A 21,083-nucleotide genomic window follows, 5' to 3' on the forward strand; every position below is an offset into this window, starting at 1 on the left:
GATGATTAATTCAACCATGCTGTGATGCAGAGTGGTCACAAAGGAAAGCAAGGTAAATTCTAATCAAACTCTTAGACTAATTCTTTTACGAGTAAGAATATTATGTAAGACAGAATCCTCCATGAAGTACACACCATGCACACGGTCAGAGCTAGTCCACCCACTTGTGAAGAAGAACCTGTATGTTATTAAGATGGCAGGTGTGATACCTGGTCCCTTTCCCATTAAGATGCCTCATCAGGGCAGATCGATCAGTGCTCTGGCACATCTCTGTTTGAAGTGAGTCACTAAGTGTCCAGAGATTCAGCTAGTGGTGGAGCTTCCAATCAGAGTCTCTCCCATCTCTGGCAGGATCCCCATTAGATAATGGGGATAACTTCCCATTGCTCAGTCTGTTCTTTATTTGCTGATTTTGGAATCAACTTGCGAAATTAGTGGTTTTGAAGGTTACTCAAAGATGTCTTTAGTTAGATTGTTATTGATGATAATGATAATGATACTGATAAAAGTCGCTTCGGTTTTTCTGGGGGTTTGAATCCTTTTATCGATATATGACAACCCTTTTGAAAATACATCCTTCATTTTGAATGGAAAAGTTGATTTCTAAAATGAATCATGATGAAGATGGTTGAATTGCATAGTTCTAAATACTAAATTTAAAGTCATCAGAACAATTTTTTGTTTTAACATATTTTTGGTGAAGCAACTAGCTGTTTATATGGTTTCTGTCATTCATCTTAATTCTATAACTTGCTTTAGATTTAGATTTTTTTCCAATTGGAGAATTGCATTTCTTAACTTGCTAGCGCAGCCCGGATATTCAGAGAGGAGAGCGGCCCTCTTTGTAAACACCCACTGTTGCATGTCACTTAAGCCAAGGTCTCTCCCACCACCTGTTTCCCAGAAAATCTGTCTGACTTTAATCAGTTTTCTCACCTTGGCTGATATTGCTCAGTGGGGCCGTTTGTCCACCATGCTTATATCTGCACGCGCCAGTGAAAGAGTAATTCTAGCCCCATTGATTTGTCCTTCAGTGGCCAGCGTTGCGCGTCAGATCTCTCTCCATGATATTTGAAACAGATAATTGACCGAACGTAAATTATTTCAGTTTAATGTAGTGCCGGGGAGGGGAGCGTAATATATTCCAGGATACAAATGTCGGAGAGGCCATTAAATGAAAAGTTTTTATAGACAGTGATCTTACACTGATGAGACGAGGAATCAATTTCCCATTTCTCGCTTGCGCCCACAGAGCTTTGCCGTGCACAAGGCCGTTCTGGCATCAAGTAGCGACTACTTCAAGGCCCTCTTCGCGGGGCTTTCCAAAGACTGCAAGCTGGATAAGATTGAACTCCAGGGGGTGACAGCGGCCGGACTGTTCGCAGTGGTCGAGTATCTCTACACGTCAAACCTCACCCTGAGTCTCGGGAACGTGGAGGAAGTGCTGGTAGCTGCCAATATCCTCGTCATCCCTTCCGTCATCAAACTCTGCTCCGAGTACCTCAACCAACAGATAGCGTCCAACACGTGCATGGAAGTCGCCAGCATCGCCGCCATGTTCAACCTACGCGAAACCAAAGACTTGGCCACGAAGTGCTTCATCCAACAGTTCCAGGACCTCAGCCTGGAGGAGATTCTGGACGTGCTCGAGAGCGACCAGGAGTTCGCCTTCCCGGAGATGACGCTCTTCAGAGTCGGACTCATGTGGCTCAACCGCGACCGGGAAAACCGGATGCAGCACGCGGCCACGCTCATGACGAAAATTCGCTTTCCCCTCATCCCCGCGTCGGACTTGGTGGAGCACGTTCAGACCGTAGACTTTATGAAGAACGAACCCGTGTGTCAGAAACTTCTCCTCGACGCCATGAACTATCATCTCATGCCGCTGCGGCAAGTGGTACTGCAGTCGCCGACCACTAGACTCAGATGTCGCAAGCAGGCTATCTTGGCAGTCGGAGGAATACCAAAGGTGAGTAACCCAGTAATTCTCTACCTTACCTCCCTACTACCGGGTCCCAATTACCTTGCACCAGTGCACAGGGTAATGGGGTAATACCGCTGGATACTAGAGCCCACCCTGCCATGCACCGGTACATCTTTATGCTATAAAGGAACCTTTATTGTCAGGTAGACATAAAAACTGTCAGTTGTTTCTCTTATCTTTGCTCTGCCTTTTCTTACAAGACTCAAGGGTATTCGACTTTCTCCAAGGCGTAAGGCTTTCTGCACGAAAGACATCTTTCAATGTGAAGCATTTAGACACACACAACTATCAAACAAATTCTTAAAGACGGTCCAATCATTCTGTAGCCCTGAAGTTCCCAAACTCTGTGTTCCCTTTATCACTTTTCTTTTCCACTAGAAATGCATGTTTTAAAACTGTGTTTTCTTGTTCTTTCCTTTGGTGTTTGTACTTCAAAAATTACAGATACACGAGGACCAAAAAGACTACTAGTAGGAAAATTGATAAAAAAGATTTACGAGAGAACAAGATACCTGTGTTTCCATAGTATTTGATATATTACACCGTACTCCGTTGTCAGACCCCTCATGTATCTATACATATGTGCCTCCTGTCAAGGTGAAGTTGAAGTAGGGTAACAGGGTGGCCGGGGTTAACTCCATTAAATCAAGACAGAAATGGATAATAATTGGCCACTTTAACACCCGCCCCCATCACTTTCACTCACATGTGATCTGCAAAGTTCAGGGGTGACGGTGTCTCGGCCCGGCAGGGTCCACTCCCTCCAACCTTTGGCTGCAGCGTGCTAAATGTTAATGCCTGCCGCACACAATTTGAGTTAATTACCAGAATACATTTGTTAGGAATTAATGACATAGGGAGCAGCCCTCTATAATTTTCCGCACGGTGCACATGCCATTTTTTTGCCCTGCGTATGCCAAAGTTCGTGCCACAGGGGTCTCCGCTATATGGAAAGATTTTCTTTAATTAGTTTGCTGGCCGATGAAGTTGTGAAATTGGTAATCCCCTCTGGATAGGTCAGGTCTCTGGTCACCGATGTGGTCAAGTTATTCAGATGTAGGCATTAGTTGTTTGGCTTTGTAATGAATTTCGTAGCTACTCCAAAATGATTTCCTCTGACATGGCTTTCAATTAGGCAGCACTAACAGTAGACCTTTTATTTGTGACTTAGTGAGAAGAATAACAATAAGGAAACAGGAGCCCAGCAGAACATTTTTCCACAAAGTTTTGAAATTTTGCTCTCTTGAGTCACTTAAATCAATAGAGTTGGAGTCTTGATATAGAAATGTCAAAGAGGTAATTGCAAACATCTTTTCAAGATCAATACCCTCTCATAAAAGTGAGATGTAAGCAGTAACTGGTATTGACAGGAAAGGAGAACTTAATTCAAAATTGCTTATTTCATGACGTAGGAAAAGAATGTTTCAATTAGTTTTTGGGTGTACAGTACCTAGTTTTTATCACAATGACATGGATGAGGCAGTTCTAGCATCCAATGACAACCTACTTGGAATTCGTGTTTCCTTTTTTGGCATGAATTTCTGTAACTTCCTTAAGACAGGAAAACAACAGATACTTAAAACAACACTTGTGGGAATTGGTTATTTGATGGTTCTAAATCTCATGTAGGTGGTTGCAAAGTATTTGGTTTACTGTGTACAAGAAAATCCAAACAATCAAAAATGATACAACACACAAACCAGGGCTGTCTGCAGCTTTAGATTCATTCCATCCCACTCATTTCTTGTTAGCCCATGTTTTGAATTTCCTTTCAAATTGTTAAATTTATCATTTTATGTCATGAAGTTCAGATTCTTAGAATGGATCGAATAAAATTTACATCCTGGGACGGTGGGACGGGTCCAGGAGACAGCCTTGACACAAACAAAGACAGTCTTGTTTTTGTAGGTGTAGGTGGTCGCAAAGTATTTGACAGGTTTACTGTCTATACAAAAAAATTCAAACGGCAACAATTTCAAGAATAAAACAACGCACAAACAAACAAAGATAGTCTTCAGAGAAAAGTACTTAATAGTGTTTTAATTGTGATGATGCACCAGGCCGGCGACCAGTCTGTCAACAACCCTCTCCACTTCTACAACGAGGACAAGCGAGCATGGGTCCCGCTGACCGTCATGCCGTACAAGACGGGACACCAGTGTGTAGCCGTCATCAACAACTTCCTCTTCGTGGCAGGTGGGAATCTCATTTCATTCTCAATCAATTTGAAGCAGCACTGTAACTCCAGGCTTTAAGTAATGGGATTTAATTTTGCGATGGGAAGTAAACAGAGTGTTCACAGGGGTTCTATTATTAAAGTTTACAGTTGAAAGAAAGGGTTAGGTGGGCAGAAGACAGTACAAGCATTTTCTCTGTGGCTCTAACTTTGCAGTGAAGAGGTCACCGCGAAAACCATGAACAAACCACTGGGAAAATTTCAACATATACGGTATCTCAGCATTTAGGACTGGGTTAACACACGCATTTCCAAGAGAGTACTCTGAGCACACTCCGAGTACGCCGAGCACATGTGCTCCGAGTGTGCTCCGTGTGTGACACTACTAGGTGTCTCCTCACCTGTTTTTCTGACAGGTGTGTTTTCAAAGCAAGGTTAATATCCTGACCTGTGCAGGTGTGTACAGGAAGTGCTGATGTAATGGGTTCCAGGAGAGTAGCCTACCGTTGCACTTGACAATTCCCTAAAGCCAAACTCTTCCTCTGAATTGTGCGTGCAGTCATGATTTTGACACCACGTCTTATGAAATATGAAGAAGACAAAACCCTGTGGACAGACTTCATCCAGTGATGGGGAAACCAGGAAAAAAAGTTGCCCTTGATTTCGGAATCAATTGAAATCACTCAAAGCCATTTCAAACGAAGATTGAAGCAAATATCCTTTCTGGTTGCGTTAGTTGAATGGGAAAGCACCAGCAGCCTTGGCACCGAACCCTCCACACGCTGGTCCCTCCCGCAGAATTATCAATTAGGTTGGCGGTGTCAGCCCTGCTTTGCTTAATTGATATAAATTGACGTAAAGTGACCACGTTAAACGCGCCTAAAGCTCAGGGGGCAGGCGAGCAGTTTGAGTAAATCCTGCCAACATGCAGTGATTGGCATCCCTGCTGAGTCCACGTTATTACTGCTGAGGGTTGGCCGGCAAGCCGGTGGGCACGCCTGCGGAATAACTTGTTTCTCAGGCACCCCAGCCTCATTTCCTATGTCTGTAAATTGAAAGACCAGATGGTTTTCAAGCTCCAACTAGAGTTCTGCTTACTCATACCGTCTCCAAATGATGCTAACAGAACGTAACACGACATATCAAACCAGATCACCTTAGAAAGCCATGAGGGGGCCAACCAACACCTACAAATATACCAGATATCATAAAGATCCATCTGCAACTTCTTACGATTGAGTTGCGCTGTTCACAAACTGACAGACCCACATGTACAGACCCTTGGCGATGGAAAATACATGAACCAATGGTGTAGCCACCACTTGTCAGATGTAATCGTTTGAACACCTTGTGAAAAGTTCAGAAGTATTTTGTAGCTTAAGACTGTTCGCAGGAAAAGAGAGGGCCTTGGGCAACTTACAGTTGCAAAAGAATATGATTGACAGGGCTTGAAACTGGATCGGACAGAACATGTAGGATTGACATAGAGTAAAGTGTACGTGCTTCCGCCAAAGTTATCCTTCGCTGACAGAAATTGAGCCACGTCGTTCCTGTTTGGTGAGACAAGCACAATAGAGGTTCCATCATCATGTCGAGCAGCTTGGTTCAAAAGGTTCCAGAGTTGTCACTGTAGAATGGCAGCAAGAAATGCAGTGTATTATAGTACCTCTATAGTTAGTATATATGACTAGTCTACCTAAAGTAGCTAGAAAAGAAGTATCAAAATCATCTGCTTTTCTTTACTCTGGTCTTGCTTTAAATGTTACCACACAAATTTTAAAACGGCATGATCGATGTGATTGTTTGTTGCCATATGGCTTCTCTTTGTCTCACAAAAGAAAAAGAAGGATAAAGTTGATATATTTTTTCTTGGTAAAGGAGACTTCAAAGTCCATTCCCATTTTATAGCCGCATACATTTGGAGGCCAAATCTTCATCCAAAACAAGATACGGGAACATGCATGCCCATGTTAAAGGTAGTGCATGAGATACTAGAAATGGGAAGTAAAACTTTTAAGGTTATTTTAAATGTACATTTGGATTTAAAACACTTAATCCAATGAAAGGTGGGGGTTTTTTTTCAACAGAAACTGGACTAAAGTGGAGAAAATGTCATACTTATTCTTTCCCATATCCGGGCAATACATTACAAAATATGATTTGAAGTTTCACAGCACCCTAACATGCACATAGTAATCCACACTACAATACATGATCCCAGCTGTCTTTTTATGATTGCTCAAGTTTGTGGAAATGTACTTATATAGTATTAGTTCCAAACTATGAAACAGCCATTATCGCTTTCTTCCACTTTCCCCTCGCCTCGGTTTCGCCGCTCTCACTACGTGGTCCGAGCGGCGCCCGACACGCACGGAAGACGTATCGTAAATATTTGCGTGGGAGACCACCGGAAAGTTCAGCTTTGACATTTTTTTCCGGCAGTCCCGCTACGGCGGCGTGATTCTGACATTCAGTGGACAATGGCACGAAATCCGTCAGGTGTTTTAGGGCTCTTCAGTAACAAAATGTCAGGATATTTGTGGATGGACGCCCTCCGACCCGACGCCTAGAAGTTCTGACTCTGAGCACAGTAAACCCATAAATTGCCGCTGCTTGAAATGATTGGGATACACAGGGGCTTGAGGCAAAATGTCAGCGCGTTGTTTTGTTGAACCCTCACAAGGGACCGGGAAGTCCACAGTGCTTATCAATCTGAAACACTGGCTCCGACAGATGGACTCGGAAATTAAAACTCTACGTTGACAAATGTCAGGGCTAAGGGAGAAGAATGGCAATGGACAGACGTGATTGGAGTGGGACAGATTCAGCCACAACTGGCCACACATGGCTTAAGCTCTAACTTGGTATTAATTGCACCGAGTCTCTGGAGTCTGGACAGAAGGAATCCTACTGCTTTAACTTAAAGACGTGTCCCTTTATTCAGTGAATGATGTACAATGAAAGTACAGAAAATACTCGACACAATGCATCACCATAAATCATGTTTTCTTAAGTTTTGACAGCACTAATCAATGGGAATTATATGATTTTACTTGTATCAGCATTTAAAGTTGTTGGACTATGTTTGGCCCTGGCAAGTGCAGTGCACATCAATCAAATGTTATGCAGTTGGGTTGTTTTTGTCTTATTTTTGCCTTATTCAGAATGACTTTTGAAAGGCTTTTGTATCTGCTTTACTTGATGTTTGATAAGTGATTGTCAGAATTATCAGAGATGCATTTTTCTGTTTTTTTTTTTTTTTTTTAGGCAGGTCTTTTCTCTGTATGCACAGACAAGTATACATCTATTTCAGATGGATCGACTTCAAACATTTCAATCCCCTACGGAAAATCAAGCAGTTAGGACAGAGCCATTGGCCCTAGGATACGTGCAAGATAACAGAAGGAACCAAAACACAAAATCTGATCCTTTTCACCAAAAGAGATGACCGAAAACATGATCTCAGTATTTATATACTGTACTTGTCCTTGGTGCTGAACGGATAGTCTGGGGGTTGTGCTACAAAAAAACCAACAGAAAAACAGAACTGTTTTATCACAGATTTTAGCAAACAATGACATGTGATGTGGTGATTTCTAGTTTTCATGCTGGCTGTTGCATGTTTTCCCCAGTCTTGACCCTGGAGTCTTAACTTTCCCCTCCTATATTTATCAGTGTGTCAATATCAATTTGGTGCACAGTTGAGTCTATTTGAGAAAGACAGTTTTAGGTCTTAGAATTTACATTCATCCTCTTGAATAAGGGCATTTTCTGTCTGTTTGTTTTCGGGGTGTAGTCCTAGCTGAGATGTCCTGCCCAGAACCGGGGTCTCCCAGTTACCAACTAATTGGAACCAGGATCTCAACATCCCCAACATTACAATCAGAATCTAGTATTAAATAAATTGTATTTTTTACTGTCAGGTGGTGAGGTATATAATAAGATGTGTGAAACTGAAATGTCCTGAAATCTCAGAGCCTTTAGAAATGCATGTTTATCATAAAGTCATGTAACATAATCATTAAAGTGATTGTGTTTTTCCTATCAGGTGTTGAAGTATAGAAGAAGATGTGTGAAAAAAATTAAACATCCTGAAATCTCAGAGCATTTCAAAAATGCATGTTTACTACAAAATCATGTAACGTTATCAAGTTGATCGTGTTTTTTCCTCTCAGGTGGTGAGGACAGATGGGACCCTGAGGGGAAGTACAGCGTGAACTCTGTCAGCCGCTACGATCCCAGGTTCAACACCTGGCTGCAGGTGGCCCCCATGAACGAGAGACGGTCCTGTTTCTACATGGGCAGTGTGGACGGACATCTGTACGCCATAGGTAAGTCCCTGTTTTTTTTTCTTGGGAAATATTGCAAGGGGAAGCATTGCGATGGAGCGGAGCAAACAAGTGGGGGAATGGTGTGGAAGGGGAGTTTCCCCCCTTCCTTGGCGTGGAGTTAGGCCATGTTAATTTTATCATAGGTAAGTCCCAGGGTTTTTTTTTCTAGGGAAAAATTACAATAGGGAGCATTGCGAGGGAGAGGAGCGACCAAGCGGGGGGGGGGGTGTAGAAGGGGGAGGTTTCCCCCCTTCCTTGGTGTGGTGTTTTAGAGAATTTTATGTTAAAATGGGGCATTCTAAGGCTTCATGAGGGGCCAAATTACTGTCCTGAGATCACAGTTGAAGACTGTGGTCACTTGTGACCTAGCAGCATCCCTGGTCAATCAGAATTTTATGCTTGTCAGAGGATCTGCTCCCCAGGGTAAGAGGGCACATGGTCAGGGCTGTTCCCCTGTTTAGATTACTAGTAAGCCCTGGATAAGTCATACTCAGTATCATTCAAGACAATCTGCAAAGTACTGCCAAGTTGCTTGGAAGTAATTTTAAAGTGTTGGGCACACTTGTGCAGTTATCTCCACAAAGATTCAGAAGCATATAGCTTTGCCTATTGAAATTCAAGCATGGCCAAATGCCAACACAATTTTTATGGGAAAACTTGAAAGTTGAAGAAGAATTTTCCAAGTTGTCTGAAGAGAGCAGTTTTCTTTTTATGGCCGGATTGTTTTCACCCATGCAGTAGTCCTTTTGTTGGAATTTTTTAAACTTCTGCAGGTTTCCAAAACCACCTTTTTTTCTTTCATTCACTACATAGCAGGCACATATAACCATGACTTTGTAGCCCCTGTGTTAGAGTGTTGCCTTGGTGAAGTTGATAACAATGCTTGAAACGAACTATGCCAAAGGCAAATCTGTCCAACGAATCTGTTTATCAAAGCAAGCATGTGCGTCACTGACTCACTTGAGAATGTGAAGTACTCTGTATGACATATTTTATGCAGATTGGTTAAAGTCAACGACCTCAATCGTTAGTGCCCTATATGTCATTGACCTCACTACTGTGGAAAGCATATTTGTGAGAGGACAGTTAAGAATGGAGGATAGACTTTGTGATAGCCTAGAATTTTGGAAAAGATAATAACAAACAGCTAGTATTGCATTTATGTTTGCCTGAGGTATTTATGATGTTACATTCATATAGTATATATGATATAGTTTCTCACCACAGTTGATATTGCATCAGCTCTTTGTACAGTTTGTTTTATAAATGATTATGATTTAGAAGGTCTAGGATCTGACTAGAGGAAGCTGAACGAACAGAAGTGCTCTTCACTATTGAAAAGCACTTATGATATGGTGGTACTGAAAGACAAGTGGCTCAACTCAATGAGATTTAGTTCAGTGTTTCCGTTCTGTGATCAGAAAGGTAATTTTCAATTACCTTGTCTCAGTGTTCTCCAAACGTTGCCTCTCTAATGTACCTGAAAAATTTGAGATTTTTACAAAGAAACTGCTGTGACATATTTCCAGACTGACCCCGACGCTCACAGTCTGAGGTAGCCTTAAGTGGTACTGTCACATCAATTAAAGAAAAGAGGCTTACCAGTCATCTGGTGGCTCTTAACATAGACTAAAAGACAAGTATCCGGTTTGTAAACTTTTTTAAAGTGGGATTAGTCAGCATTTTATGCACAGCGCTGTGCATTCCATGAGAAGTGGCAAAGCAGCCTGCATGTAGCCTGTGCAAATCTACGCCCGTTCCAGTACGATGTATCCTATTTGGTGGAAAAGGTCCTTGTGGACCATTTTGGTGACATCGACTGTTTGGCTTCTTATCAACTTGAGCCTTCTGAATTATAATTTGGGAAAGGGCACCACCACTCAATGGCTCACCCTTGCACCGAAAGTAGCGAATCACAAAAGTGATGTCGGAAAACGCTCAGAGTCAAAAGTGGTAAACGCAGACTTTTCTACGAGCGGAAGAGGATCTCAACTGGAAAAAGCTGGAAAGCACAGAGTCCTCAACATTGATGCAACAATGGAGCCGAGGAATCCCCATGCACCTGGTGCGAGAGGAAAGGCAGTGAGGGATTCCATGCCACAGCACCAGGCAGACATCGCGGCAGGCTGGAAAGCAGCCTCCTTCAACCAGTTCATCAGCGACCTTATTCCTTACGAGAGGTCCCTTCCGGACACAAGACCCCCAAGGTGCGCTGAGCAGGAGGTGGCTGACAACTTACCGACGACCAGCATCATCATGTGTTTCTGTGAGGAGTCTTGGTCCACCTTGCTGAGGTCAGTCCACAGTGTTATCAACAGGTCTCCAGCTCATCTTGTGGAAGAAATCCTCCTCATAGACGACGCCAGCAGGCGAAGCCACCTGAAGCAGAAGCTGGACCAGTACATGTCGAAGTTTCCCCAAGTTAAAGTTGTCCATCTGAAACAGAGAGCTGGACTGATTCGGGCGAGATTGAAAGGGGCAGAACTGGCCACAGGAACGGTGCTGACTTTCCTTGATTCCCACATAGAGTGTAATGTCGGCTGGCTGGAACCCCTTCTGGACCGTATTAGGGAGGACAGGACCAGAGTTGTTTGCCCGTCCATAGACAGGATAAACGAAGTGACATTCGCTTATGAAGTGGCAAACGAGAATGTCCGTGGAGGATTTGACTGGGAGCTGTTCTTCCAGTGGGTTCCCCTCCCGGCTGTTGAAGCCAAGCGTCGTACCCATAGTGTCTTTCAACATGAGATAATCAGGTCACCAACAATGGCAGGTGGTCTGTTCTCCATTGATCGGGGGTTCTTCTACGAGCTTGGTGGGTACGACCCAGGGTTCAAAATATGGGGTGGGGAAAACCTGGAGCTTTCGTTCAAGATCTGGATGTGTGGCGGAAGTTTGGAGATCGTGCCGTGCTCGCGCGTCGGCCACGTCTTCCGAAAGTCCCAACCCTACAACTACAACAACGCCAGCAGCATCACGGAGGTCATGCACCACAATAACGTACGTCTGGCCGAAGTTTGGCTGGACGAGTACAGGAAGATATACTACACCCTGCATCCCGGTATAGAAGTCGAGCTTGCAAAGATGGGAGACATTTCTGAACGCAAACGGCTGCGACAGAACCTCGGCTGCAAGAGTTTCCAGTGGTATCTGGAAAATGTCATCCCAGAACTCCACATTCCGGACACCAAGGTTCGAGCACGTGGAGAGATAAGGAACAAAGGGGGGATCCCGCTCTGTGTGGACTCTTTCTCGGAGACAGAAATCGGTGCATTTGCTTGCCATGGAATGGGAAACCACCAGCTCTTCTCATTGAGGTAAGACAGTATCAGTGTCAGTCACTTTGGGTAAAAAGTGAAAAGATGGAGGACTGGGAGTATTATTTTTTGGTGAAGGTGGATGTTAAAAAAAAAGAAGAAAAATGTGGTGTACATTTTTAATGATTGAAAAATCAAAGTCAAGATGGATGTAGAGGAGAATAATGAATTTGGAGTATTTTAAATTATTATTAAAAGGAGTAGTTAGCAACATTCTTCTGGTGTATGGACAACGATGTGCTAAAGGTCAGAAAAGGAGTCTTTAATTTTTAATTCTCTTTCAAGTGTATCCAAGATGAAGATTTAACCATATTCTATACAGTAAAGGAGCCTAAAAATGAAGCAATTGGTGATACTTGTGTGCTACAAGTGTTGTACATGTCTCTTGTTTCCCCAGGTTTGATGGTAAGATCATGTACAAGTTTGACGATTCAGCTTGCCTCACCTACGGAGAGGACAGACTCCACATCAGGCCAGACCTACTGAAGATTACAAAAGGGCCGTGTGACAGCGAAGAGGCCATTGTGTGGAGTCATGAGCGCTCTGGTCAACCCTTTGTGGATAAAGCCACAGGATTGTGCATGGATATCACCAATGATTTAAGGGGACTCGTATTAGTACCATGTACAAGAGGAAAGTTTCAAACCTGGTCTTTTGGAAAGTATTATGACATTGAAGATTCTGAAGTAAAGCTGTGATGTGTTAAGAGCAGCCTTATTTACATTACACTGTAAATTTATGTAAAAGATAGTTTCTACTTATTTACTATGCCAGAATGTGTGAAGATCTCATCAATTGTTGAAAGGATAAAAATGATCACTACAGGTGCAGAAGGCAAAAATCATAATGTCTATCATTTGAATCCATTGTGCTAACATTTTATTTCTATGTGAAGACATGGGATCACTGTTTGTAAGTCAGTTTCTGCATTCTCTGCAACATCAAAATCACAAAGTATGGTAGAACATTGGTGATGCAATGTATTTGTGCTGATTTTTAAAAAAAAGCTGTCAAACTGCCACCTTAAAAGATTGACAGTTAACATCTACCAATTGAACATAATTCCACCAGGGTACATAATTCCGCCACCCTGAAAAGATACTTCCAAACAGATCTCCAACCCAACATCTAGTATAATGCACTCCTGTATGTTTAAACTGTGCATACTTGGGGGGTGCTGCACTAGAGATCTCTCAAACCCACTGTTTTTCAAAGTGGCGGATTTATGTAACTCGGCAGATTAATGTTAATAGAGGTTTGTTCTAACTGTGGAACATGCATTATCTTGATTCACCTCTGAGTCAGTAAAACATCTCTGTGTTAATTTGTTTCATTGATAAATGTGTGCCGTCAAAAATTGCATGTTTTACTGCTATAACCATCTAACGGGTGCAACAGTCATTAAAAGCAATGAATGTGTCTATTACTTATCAGACTTAACTTCCATTGAGGGAACCATTACGTCTTTAACTTCATGTCAGAGAAAAGGGTGTCTTCGCGCTGCTATTGATTGAATCAGTCATTTTTATTGCCTGAGTATGGCAAATTAGCAGCCCATTCATCACCCTGACACTGATTATACCTGCACAAGGCAGGAGACAGCTCTATAATGAAGCAATAAATGAAACGTAATGAAGCACAGAAGAGACTGCACTTGGTAAATTTGATGGTCGCCAACGTTGGACACGAAAATTGGACACACCTGCCGACTTCACACCCGGCCGGTTCCCGCACCGGGAGAGGTCGCGGGAGCGCACGTGAAGTAGCGCTGTGACATTTAGACTCCGCGTCAACAGTTGTTTTGTGGGATAATGGAGCAATGATAAAGAAAGGTTGTGGCCCGCCCACCGCTGGAAATAGAGGGGATGCTCGGTACTTAACTGTCCGTGCGGCTTGTAATGGCCGCGACCTCCTGACACATGACAGGTAGTCCTGTCACACCTTGTCAGCAAACGGCCATGGTCCAGGTTTAAACAAAGTCAGGTTCAGGTGAAGATGACAGAATGTAGCTTTATTAAACTGTGTTATAAGGTGCAAAGGTAAATCAGTTATGAGTGTAGGTTACTTTATGGGTTACTCTCACTCAGCCAACAGTGGACCCATGTCTCAAAGTTTGACTGATAGGAAACCCTGCCATCTTAAGTTAGATAAAAGAAATGAAAGGTATTCAAATAATTGAATTATTACAGCTCCTAGTGATTGATGTTATCATCAGAAAGTTTTGTCCATCAACTTAGATAAACAACTGTTACAGCACTATTTTCTGCCTCTGAGTTTGATGAATGGTATGATCTGCAAGTACAAAAAGTTCTGCCGCTGCTAATTTAGATGTGTGCATTGTCACAGATTTTCTTGTTTTGTAAATAGAATTTACAGTGTGTACATAGTAAGTCTTATAATCTTGTCCTTTAAAAGATCACCTCTTCACTTTTCAGGTGATAACAAAAATGATTAAAATGTTGTGATTAGGCTAGGGGAGTCACTACTTATAATTTTGGTATTGTTTCGGTAGAAAGGAACAACTCCGTTTTCATAGGCTAGGAAGGTAAAGAAATAAGATTAATTCAAAATAAGGTATGTGAACTTATAACTGAGAAGAAATATCAATTCTGCCCGGAGTATTTTCTGCATGATTTGATACATACAAAATAGACTAGAGGAAAGTACCAAAGCAGGAAGAAAAAGCTTTGTCTTTTCCCCTGATTTAGTATGTATGCATGAACTTTACTGTGACCCCATCACAAGCGTTATCATACATTCTATTCCACCTTTAAGTTAATTGTTTCTTTGGACATTTAATGCTATAGGTGACATTTGCTCCATGTAACAATAAAAGGGTAATGAAAAGGTAGACTCCTCCCTTGCAGTTTATGGCTCATGTTTTATGACTGTGGGATGATGCTTTACAGAGCTTCCATGCCATTGATTTTGGCTCTTGAATGTTATGTACAGAGAACAAGTTGTAGAGTAGCCTTAGGTCAAGTCATGAGAGGCACTACTGTCCATTTGTAGGTTCAGGAAGACACAACGCATGCCCAAAATCCTAGTGGTGTATTCCTAGATTGGCATGAGGCCCTCTATAAAGCCGATGTTACACTGTCAATGACCTGTGAACAGACTTGGTCATCACCATTAGGTTTTCCAACGTAAAAATCCGAGATCCGAGTATATTTTTTGCTTGAAAATCACATGACCTGCAAATATCAGCCGATACTTATAAATATGCAGTAAACGAGAGGCATATAGTTCCAAAGGTGTCCTTTTAGAGCTCTCAGACACATCGCGCAAGCTATTGTCCTGCTCTGTGACACTGGCTTAATGTCAGCAACCCAATAGCCTGCAGAACTTTAATGGTCGGACTGGGATTTGAACCACCAACCACTTGGTCCAGACGGCTTACCACACAGAAGACTCCAGAAGGCTATAGCGTAGAAATTCTATTATAGTCTGCATGTACATGTCATGTGTATTGCACACATTTTCATTGACCCAACTGTTATTTTTCCTCAAATGGTATAAACCTTTTAGTTAGTATCATACAGAATTTTCTAAAGTACAGCGCCTGGAATCTATTGCCATAATGTTTTTTTCTTACATTGCACTTTCTGTGTCTTCAGGAGGCAGAAATGCAGATGGCTATGTTGCCAGTGTGGAGTGTTACAGCCCTGACAAGAATGAGTGGAAACATGTCACCAACATGGAGAAGCCCTGTGCTGCTCACGCCGGCACTGTGTGGGATGGAAAAGTCTTCATATCAGGTAAACCTAATCCTCCTTTGCTTTCCTTAGGATCTGCACTTCACGTGGTGGATAGGAATGTAACCATTGGCTCAGATGAAAAGTACAATTTTGTGTTTGTGCAAGGAGGTTTAAAACCTCCTTGGTTTGTGGCAGGGTCTTGAGGGTTGTCATTGCAATTTAACAAGACATAGCTAGAGGGCATGTATGAATTCATAAAGTTGCACTCCTCTTCAAATTACCTATTGTAAACTGTTGTAAGTTCTCAAAAAGGGAAGGTGTTGAACATTTAAAACAGAAGTCAATGTCACAACCTGGACATAATCATGAGACAGTTTACATTTAACATTAAAGGCAGCTTCTTAAAACTTTACCAACTTCATTAATGAAGAAGTGAATGTATTAGTTAGCTGGTAATACAGGCTTGGTAATAAGGATGAAATGCTGCTCTCATCTACAGGAGGGGCTGTGTATGGGGACTTTGTGAACACCATGAGCACCTACGACCCCACAGAGAATCAGTGGGACACCAAGGCTGTGATGGGGACCAAGCGGGCCCACCACACCATGGCTACTGTCAGGGACAAAATATATGTCATTGGTGGGAACCATACAAAGGGTTAGTAGGTCTCATACATGTAGTTTTCAATAAAAACTGCATTTTCATTGGTAATATCATATTTTCAAGTGTTATATGTTTGCCATGTAGAAAGTTTGGATGATGATTAGGTTTGAATCAGTGTTCATGCTGACTGGACCAATGAGGTCCTTGACTGGACAAATGAAAGAAATTGTGACTGTTGTTACAGTTTTCAGTCTGTGTGTTTGTTCGTTCGTTCGTGGCAGTGTGTGTCCGTAGTTACAGGATGTAAGGTGGAAGATGGTGTAACCAGAGACTGGTTGGCTTGGCTTGGCCTGTGTCCCAAGTTGGTCCTGAAGGCTGTCAGGAAAATGTATAGACAGTGCCTTGTGCGAGCGCTTTTCAAAATGGCCACCAGGAATGGAAATGGGTCTGTTGCCAAGAAATTCACAATATTATGAAAAAAGCAAGAAATTCACAAAATCTCAATAAAAAACTACATATTTCACAGAGGTATGAGATCTTTGATTTGTGTTTTTGTGCAGGTAACCAGTGTATAGATGTGCTGATTGTGGAGTCTTACTGCCCAGAGAGCGACACCTGGTCCACAGTGGCTCCCATCATGGAAGGGCGGACAGGGCCGGGCATTGCTGTGCTAGATCGCAAGGTTGGTTTCTTCTGTACTTTAGATTTTGATCTCAGCATCATTGGGTGTCATGATTTTTACTGTAAAGGAATATAAGACACTCTTAAGACAATGTATTGTTGAGGAGAGCCATGAAATGTGTACGAGTTACTTGAAAACATGTAGTGAACAGATACTGCTAGAATAATGCTCATTACCAGACTACTGTACCTGTAACATTTTGCCCTCCTGTGTAAACTACGGGAGCTAAGTAAACTTGCGATGGACCGGGCAAAGTGGAGAGATTTGAAGAAAGACTGAATGCAGCTGCAGGGTGTTCAGACTACTGAAGCAGCAGAACAAAGTGGACTACTACTGTAACACATCTGTAATGTTTTATTCCCATGTTTCCAGGTGTTTGAAGTGAAAGGGTACAGCTGGAATAAATGACAGCACCAGACCTGTGACTGTCCAGTGTTACACCTGTAAAATTTTTTCTCTCATGTAACACATCTCTGATGTTTCCCCCATGTTCCCAGGTGTTTGTAGTGGGCGGGTACAGCTGGAATGATGGACAGTACCAGACCACTGTGCAGTGCTACAACACGGAGGACGACAAGTGGGACTATGAGGGGGAGTTACCCGAGGCACTGGCGGGCGTGTCCTGCATGACCCTTGACCTTCCACATCATCTCGCTGCATTTTAAGAGACAGCAGAAGAAAGTAGCTGGACCACATGGAAGGGGTCCAATACCTTTCTTTGTTTTCTCCCTTCATGAGTTTAACCTTCTCCCTGCTGCCTAACCTGGTAACCAAATGGCTACCTGTTAGCAGTTGAAGGTTAAGTAAGTTGCTTTTGTGTATGCACTTTAAGCTTACATTGTTATCCCCTACCACCTGCTTGATTTTTTTAAAATCCTCAGCGTCTTTGCATGTCTTTCTTACCACAAGTGCAAGGGGGCACTTTTGATCCATGACAGCAGCTCCCTTATAAGAGTTGTACCAGGTTTATCCATTCAAGTTTCATGTTTTGCAAACATGATTGATATTTAATCTAACCCTGTGGAAACATTTTGTGTTGTTCTGGCTGCCCTTGGTGCAGCTAACTGTTGCATGTGTGAATTATGTAATTAAACATCATTTGATATCCCTGAAAGTTATTATTATGAACATTCCATGAGTTGGTCAAGATATTGAAGAATATATATGGCTGAAGTCCTGTATTGTATTGTTTATTGCAAATAATAGATACCATAGGATAGGACTTTCATGTGTTTTCCTTATTTTGTAGGCGTCTATTAGCTTCTTGTAATGCTGATTCTTTGAAGGAATACAATCTCAACCATGGCATTGAATAAACAACATGCACTTTCAAATTTTCAAACACTTATGGCTATCTATACAGGGACCCATACATATATATCTTACTTCAAACATTTGTCAAATATTCTCACTTCTATGGGCATGTATATAAAGACAACAGAATCATTCAGTATATCTGTGAAATCTACAAGAATAGGTTGTACCACAACATTGCATTTTGTCCATTCTCAACCACGACAGGCTAACCAGTACAAAATGCTTACTTATCAGCTACAAGACTTAGGGTACAAGTTGATATCAACATACAGGGTACATGTAGTTATTGCTCAACCATGACAACAATGCTTCTTCATTATAAAGCAGGATCCAGGCTGTCATGTTTATTAAGAGTATGAATCATGACAACAAACTTGATTTGATCAATATCAGTATTCCATTATCCTATAATAAAATGTATCTTGTCATTCACATCAGAAGCAGGCTTACCATTTTTGTACTATTTTTGGGAAGAAAAGTTGCTATTTTGTGAAAAGTGAATCAATAGAAGTTGTAATGATCATGTAGCAGTGACAAAGTTTGTGCAACATTTTGCTGCAGTACAAACAACTGACATTAGTTCTAGTAGTTGTAGGAAATTCATGTAGTTATTATATACTGTGTATATCTAAAGTTGCAATGTTGATGTTGACTAATCAGAACTGGACTATTGACTCCATGACAAAGGTTAAAAACCACAGTTTTGAACAGTCATGACATACAAGCTTAGACATTTACATGGGATGAAGTATGGAAAGTGGTGGTAATATTAGATATTTCAATCATGTACATACTCAAAATTACAAGTACAACACTATCATTCCATATGCCATTTGACTTGAACATTAAATGGTATTTGTTCAAGTTGTTCAAGTTGCAATTCCATTGAAGGGGAACAGACAGCTACATTGTACCACTATCTTCATTTTGATGTCTTTTGTTAGATGTTTGCCTTCAATACTTGTCTTTCCTTGACCTGAACACAATAAACAAAATTGCCAAAACCCAGGAATCTGATAACCTTGTCCTGTCAGTATGTTGACTGGAGAATGTAGTTGTGCAAAACAAAAATATTGTGCTTTCACTAAGCCATTTAAGGAACCAAAATGGGCATCTAATCTATGTGGGTTGAAATGGATTTTCTGTGAAATTTGATATTGTACATTGTACCTTCACACTCTTGGGAGAGGTATTTGTTTGTCTGTCTTCTAAGAAGCTTTTAGCTTCCTCTGTAAGTGGTACCTTCATTGTATAAATGTTCAATAGTAATATTGAAGTACCTTTGTCTGTATAAATGTGTAATAAATATATTATACCCTTGTACTCTATATTTCTCTGTCTGAGAAGTTATTGAACAAACCATGGGAGGTTATTTGAGGGGAGACTGCACAACATTATCCTAGTAGGTGGAAATGGTGTTTTTAAGTCTGTTACATATGTAAAGGCGATGCATGTCTCGCTCAACTCGACTGCAACAGAGCAGAGAGGTAGAAAAAAGTCAGTCTATTATTAAAGAAAGACGGAAGTGTTGCCTAGCTATAGCTAAGCTGGCACAATAAATACTTAGTACATAATTTACTGGTATGTTACAGCAAAATGCTTATCATGTCATGTTGGTGTCTCTTGTTAAGTTCGAGGTGGTTATAAGGCAACATACTACAGCAGTTGCATAGATGAATTTACCGACCAAACCAGTGTGACACATTGACTATTAGACTCCAACAGTCCAACCCATTTACAGCTTGGTTGCCCCTCGACTTAAGGAAAAACATTTTTTACTGGAAATCATGAAAAAGTGAGCCACATTATTTGGTCAGTCAGAGAATGTGGTATAAACAAAAAAGTAAATCAGTTAATGAATGACTAAAAAGTTAAGATACAAATTGTAAACAGAAATCATTCCTATTTTTGATCATCCTGACATACATATTATAAATACTTAGACAAATCCTTGACTATCACTGAAAGGTTGAACAGAACCAGAAATGTTAATCAATGTTACAGGATCTCTTAATCCAAATATACAACATTCTCTGTCTTTTGTACATATAGATAGAACATCGGTCCTATTCCTCTCCTGTACACATATCTACAGTCACATACACTCTGCAATAGCCTCTGTGTAGAAAACTAGACTCTATTCAACAATACCTGAACCACATGTTGTATGTACAGCACACCATCCCCGAGCCTGTTCTGGTGATAGATAGCACTTTCCCAATCTTTTACTAGTTCGATCAATACTTTTTGCTTTCTTCAAATCCTTCCTTATAGGATCTTGAACTCCCTCGTTAAGATTTCACCTTTGACAGCTCAGTCCAGCTGAATTGTTAGCAATTGTTTGTGGAAAAGTGCTTCAGGGCACATTAATGTTAAACCATAACCAATACTTCTCCACACAATGTAGTGTTTCTCACACCATTCGAGAATATCAATTCACAAATAACACTGTTCTAGATTCCCTTCTAATTCTTTAGCCATCATACCAACCAATTGCTTTTTAATGATGATACTTCAACATTGCTTTAATGCATACACAATAGTTGGTTTATAGGTACATTGTTCCAACAGCAGCCTATCACAAAGCAGCACACACTCAGGCGCTCTGTTAAGGCTAATTCTCCATCTTTGCCTTACATGTTACAAGGATGTTGATTGGTCTACTTCAACACAGGCACTCATTTGATTGGTCACTATCATCTAGCTGATCTCTGAAACCATATGTTCCTGAACCGTTGTTCACCGTGCTGAGTTGCTGAGTCTGCGTTGGATGAGCGCGACTGAGATGAGTACGGTGATACAGACCATCAACGCTACCGCTAACACTGTGCCATACAGGATCCATCGCTCCGTGCCTGCGATAAACAGAGATGAAATACAAAAGTTAACAATAAGAAGTCAGCATCTATGTAAAAATTATATTGTTCCTCATAACGCCTGCTCAGAGTAAAATGTTTAAGTTCTACAGCTATTT

General features: G+C 41.5%; 3 protein-coding genes across 9 annotated transcripts in view; 2 read left to right on the forward strand and 1 right to left on the reverse strand.

Moving 5' to 3' along the window:
- LOC136428738 (kelch-like protein 14) overlaps positions 1–19,437 on the forward strand; it is a 33,646-nt gene extending 14,209 nt beyond the window's left edge. For all 6 annotated transcript variants that reach the window (XM_066418464.1, XM_066418465.1, XM_066418467.1 and 3 more), the window contains 7 exons: positions 1,253–1,969; positions 4,045–4,180; positions 8,336–8,491; positions 15,426–15,566; positions 16,006–16,164; positions 16,671–16,792; positions 17,290–19,437. In XM_066418464.1, the coding sequence (XP_066274561.1) occupies positions 1,253–1,969; positions 4,045–4,180; positions 8,336–8,491; positions 15,426–15,566; positions 16,006–16,164; positions 16,671–16,792; positions 17,290–17,457 (1,599 nt within the window). In that variant the 3' untranslated portion in view covers positions 17,458–19,437. The remainder of the gene's footprint in view (positions 1–1,252; positions 1,970–4,044; positions 4,181–8,335; positions 8,492–15,425; positions 15,567–16,005; positions 16,165–16,670; positions 16,793–17,289) is intronic.
- Positions 9,871–14,664, forward strand: LOC136428736 (polypeptide N-acetylgalactosaminyltransferase 13-like). The gene is made up of 2 exons (XM_066418463.1): positions 9,871–11,808; positions 12,206–14,664. The coding sequence occupies exons 1-2, from the start codon at positions 10,259–10,261 to the stop codon at positions 12,504–12,506; spliced, it is 1,851 nt and encodes a 616-aa protein (XP_066274560.1). The 5' UTR covers positions 9,871–10,258; the 3' UTR covers positions 12,507–14,664.
- The window catches only part of LOC136428735 (cadherin-related family member 1-like), a 29,834-nt gene continuing 26,717 nt past the window's right edge, over positions 17,967–21,083 (reverse strand). For both annotated transcript variants that reach the window (XM_066418461.1, XM_066418462.1), the window contains one exon: positions 17,967–20,964. In XM_066418461.1, coding sequence (XP_066274558.1) covers positions 20,849–20,964 — 116 coding nt within the window. In that variant the 3' untranslated portion in view covers positions 17,967–20,848. The remainder of the gene's footprint in view (positions 20,965–21,083) is intronic.

This window comes from Branchiostoma lanceolatum, chromosome 2, assembly GCF_035083965.1.
Source record: "Branchiostoma lanceolatum isolate klBraLanc5 chromosome 2, klBraLanc5.hap2, whole genome shotgun sequence".
Classification (NCBI taxonomy): Eukaryota; Metazoa; Chordata; class Leptocardii; order Amphioxiformes; family Branchiostomatidae; genus Branchiostoma; species Branchiostoma lanceolatum.

Bases quoted from the DNA above. Each gene is read 5' to 3' on its own strand.
- LOC136428736 (XM_066418463.1), top strand. From the start codon at position 10,259: ATGTATCCTATTTGGTGGAAAAGGTCCTTGTGGACCATTTTGGTGACA. The intron at 11,809-12,205 runs GTAAGACAGTAT...TTGTTTCCCCAG, and splicing joins CACCAGCTCTTCTCATTGAG to GTTTGATGGTAAGATCATGT.